Genomic DNA, 3,758 nt, shown 5'->3' on the forward strand with positions numbered 1-3,758 from the left:
GGGTATATTTGTAGCAATAGCCAAAAATACATTGTATGGGTCAAAATGATAGATTTTGCTTTTATGCCAAACAAAATTAGGATATTCAGTAAAGATCATGTTCCATGAAGATATTTTGTAAATTTCCTACCGTAAATATATCAAAACTTAATTTTTGATTAGTAATATGCATAGCTAAGGACTTCATTTGGACAACTTTAAAGTATATAATATACTGATAAAATATACTGATAAAAAAGTATTTATTTATTTATTGGATAAAAGTGGCTGCCACATGCATAAATGTAAATATCCTCAGAGGGTAGTTGAGAAACTAACATAGCAAGATACGTACAATTTACAATACAGTTTTTATTTTAAAGGTAGGGTATGTGATTTTTCAAAAACACTTTAGAAAACTGATTCGGGCCGAATCGCAAAACAAGCTTGTAGCCAATCAGCAATAAGGGGCGTGTCTACTCGTGATGTGGAGGAGAGAGCTTTCAGTGCATGGGACGGACATTAATCGAGCCGAGCGAGAGAGAGATAGAGATGGCGGATAAAAAACAAGAGGAAAACGTCTGTGGAACGATAAGGCAAGAAGTAGGACCCATGTAAATATCGGATCAGCTTTCCAGCGCTGGAGAGAACTCAAGGAGTGGAGGCCTGCGATCGGACGCCGAGGTTGCTTTGTTTCTTCTCAATAGGTGAGTAACACCGTGTCTACAACAGCTAAAGTCTGCCTACACTGGACGCGATCAAACGACCGTTGAAAACCATTTGAAATGTGTGTCAGCAGGTCATAAATAGAACCCGGCAGCAGTTTTCTGTCGGGGATTTGTTGCGCCGCGCCGCTCACGTCCGTAGACACGGTGTAACATTGGTTTTGCTTTGTTTCACAGAACTAATCGTTGCCTGGGTTGCGTACGTATATGTGGGGCGGAGCTATCAAAATAGGGGCAAGACCTTTTTGGGGTAGGATGAATGATTGTTTGGCAGTTTCAAATATCAATATTGGCTACCAGAAATCCCTTACCCTGGCTTTAACCAAACATGGTAACTGCTCTCTGTGTGTCAGCGCAGTGCGAACACAGATTTGAATGATCCGGTAAGACTTTGTCAAAGGTTTAATAGACACGGGAGAATCGTTGTCATTTAGAAATGAGATCGTGTGGTTGTCTGAATCGAGATCGCGATCTTTTAACGATTAATCGTGCAGCTCTACGTCTGATATCAAAAGTTGATTTTATGGCAAGAGGAACAGCAGGTACCTGCATTTCATTTTTAAATAGTTACTTGTAAATAAACATCTCAGGAACACTTTAGTTTTCAAAGCAGAATTTCTTTTACAAAAAAAACATCAGAACTACTTCACTTTCAGCGAGACCCTACGGGTAAAAATATTAAAGGAATAGTTCACCCAAAAATGAAAATTTGCTGTAAATTTACTCATCCACACTCCACCATCAGAACAGATCTGGAGAAATGTAGCACTGCATCAGTGTCTCAGCAATGGATGCTCTGCAGTGAATGGGTGCCGTCAGAATGAGAGTCCAAACAGCTGATAAACACATCACAATAATCCACAAGTAATCCACAGCACTCCAGTCCATCAGTTAACATCTGGAGAAGACAAAAGCTGAAACACATCCATCATTGAGATGCTTTTTTTTTTTTTACTTAACTGTTGCTTCTGGCCAAAATACAAGTCCATAATCCATAATAATTTTCATTTTTTGGTGAACTGTTCCTTTAAATCTATGAAATGTTAAATAACAGATACAAAATTAATTAATGTGCATTTGAGTTCTGATCACTTTCAGAGACATTTTTTTTGTCCTGAGCACTGGTTGCTTTCTGACTCTGGTGCTCACGAAGACAAATTCCTTCATGTTTCTTATTCACTACATGCTAAAATGAAATAATAAAACGAACTGTTAGGCTGAAAACCGACACAATTTTCTCACTCGGCTTCGCTTTAGAAAATAATTTATTTCAAGTTTTATATGTATAATACAAACACATCAACTGTTTTTTTTTTGTTTTTTTTTAATAAAATCTATTTAATGCACAATTGTGTAGTAGTTGGAGAAGAGCTCTTCACCACAATTAATATCTCTCAGTGACACAAGAACTACACAGCGCAAAGGTCTGAAATAGAAACGGAAAGATAAAATAAGCAAATATCAGTAATAATGTCCTAATAATAATAATAAGAGCATATGAAATCTCTCATCTTGCCTTTGAGTGTCAGCTCTGTAGTTTACATTGGGCAGGTACTGACGGAGCTCAAGAGGAAACCCTTCAGGCACGTCATACTCCTGATAGCAGACATTCGCAGCTTTTTCTGTGGATAACAAGCCACTTAATTCTCAAAGAGGTTTTCCTTTAGAACCAGTGTTGGGGGTAACATTACAAGTAACGTGAGTTACGTAATCAGATTACTTTTTTCAAGTAACTAGTAAAGTAACGCATTACTTTTTAATTTACAAGAGAATATCTGAGTTACTTTTTCAAATAAGTAACGCAAGTTACTTTTTTTTCTCCAATTTATTGATTGACAGCTCTCCTGTCCCCATGGTGACAGAAATCAGAAGATGTTACTGTAGTTCTAAAATAAATATGAATATGCATTAATTCATCTCACTCACAAAAAAACAAACACAGATTCAGTATTGCTCAAAATGAATCAAAATAATGCAACTCAGAATATGACGCAAATAGGGCTGCACGATAAATCGCATGCGATATTTAACGCGCATCTTATCAGTAAAGCCGCTTCTGTAATCAGCGGTAAATCTCCATCACGTGCGGGCTTTCACATGGAGCAGCATTAACTACAGTGGTAGTTACTTTTTTATGGAGTAACGCAATATTGTAATGCATTACTTTTAAAAGTAACTTTCCCCAACACTGGTCAGAACTGTGGATGGTAAAACTTGTAATGGTCCAACTTGACTGACCATTAGAGCAGTTGTTGACATACTGTCCCACGGCGAGAGGGTTCACGGGGTCAGAGGTCAGCCAGGAGCAGTCACCCAGACAGAAGGGGCCAAATCGGTCCCGTCCGCTACACGATCTGTTCATCAGTCAAGACGTTAGATTTGTGTCTGTATGTTCTGCACTCATAATGCGCTCGCTCACCGGTACACTATCTTAGAGATCGCTCTGTCGTTGCCATCGATCAAAACGCCGTCGATGCATCGAAATACAAACGGATTTCTGATCGACTGGAAGAAGATGGGCTCATCCGCCTGATAGATGGTTCCTGTGAAAGAAGAACATCACAACAGCATTCTTAGGATGAATCAGAAGAGTATAAACCAACATTAATATTTATGACAGACAGAAGTCAATTAAAAGAGTAAATTACATTTAGATATTAATAACTGAGGAAGACTACAGGCCAGTGCTATTAGCCTCACCTTTAATAAGAAGAACATCACAACAGCATTCTTAGGATGAATCAGAAGATTATAAACCAACATTAATATTTATGACAGACAGTCTCTTTCAATTAAAAGAGTAAATTACATTTAGATATTAATAACTGAGGAAGACTACAGGACAGTGCTATTAGCCTCACCTTTAATAGCATGAAACTGCATGAGATGTACACATACAATTCATAATAATTATGTGAAGAGACATCATGTATTAACCTCTACTAAAACATTTACTATTTATCACCAATATATATTTTTTTAAAACAGTAATATGAAACAAATTAAATAATAATAATAATATTAAAATTATATTATATAATATTATTATTACAA

General features: G+C 37.0%; 1 protein-coding gene across 2 annotated transcripts in view; it reads right to left on the reverse strand.

The window, feature by feature from the left end:
* Positions 1–2,010: 2,010 nt before the first annotated feature.
* The window catches only part of setd9 (SET domain containing 9), a 4,244-nt gene continuing 2,496 nt past the window's right edge, over positions 2,011–3,758 (reverse strand). The window contains exons 3-6 of one of the 2 annotated variants that reach the window (XM_016544863.1): positions 3,130–3,247; positions 2,943–3,058; positions 2,221–2,326; positions 2,011–2,130 (exon numbers count right to left, since the gene is read on the reverse strand). In XM_016544863.1, coding sequence (XP_016400349.1) covers positions 2,043–2,130; positions 2,221–2,326; positions 2,943–3,058; positions 3,130–3,247 — 428 coding nt within the window. In that variant the 3' untranslated portion in view covers positions 2,011–2,042. Of the gene's footprint in view, positions 2,131–2,220; positions 2,327–2,942; positions 3,059–3,123; positions 3,248–3,758 lie in introns of both variants that reach the window. The other variant, XM_016544862.1, reaches the window with a different exon arrangement.

This window comes from Sinocyclocheilus rhinocerous, unplaced genomic scaffold (assembly GCF_001515625.1).
Source record: "Sinocyclocheilus rhinocerous isolate Xijiao unplaced genomic scaffold, SAMN03320098_v1.1 scaffold3113, whole genome shotgun sequence".
NCBI lineage: Eukaryota > Metazoa > Chordata > Actinopteri > Cypriniformes > Cyprinidae > Sinocyclocheilus > Sinocyclocheilus rhinocerous.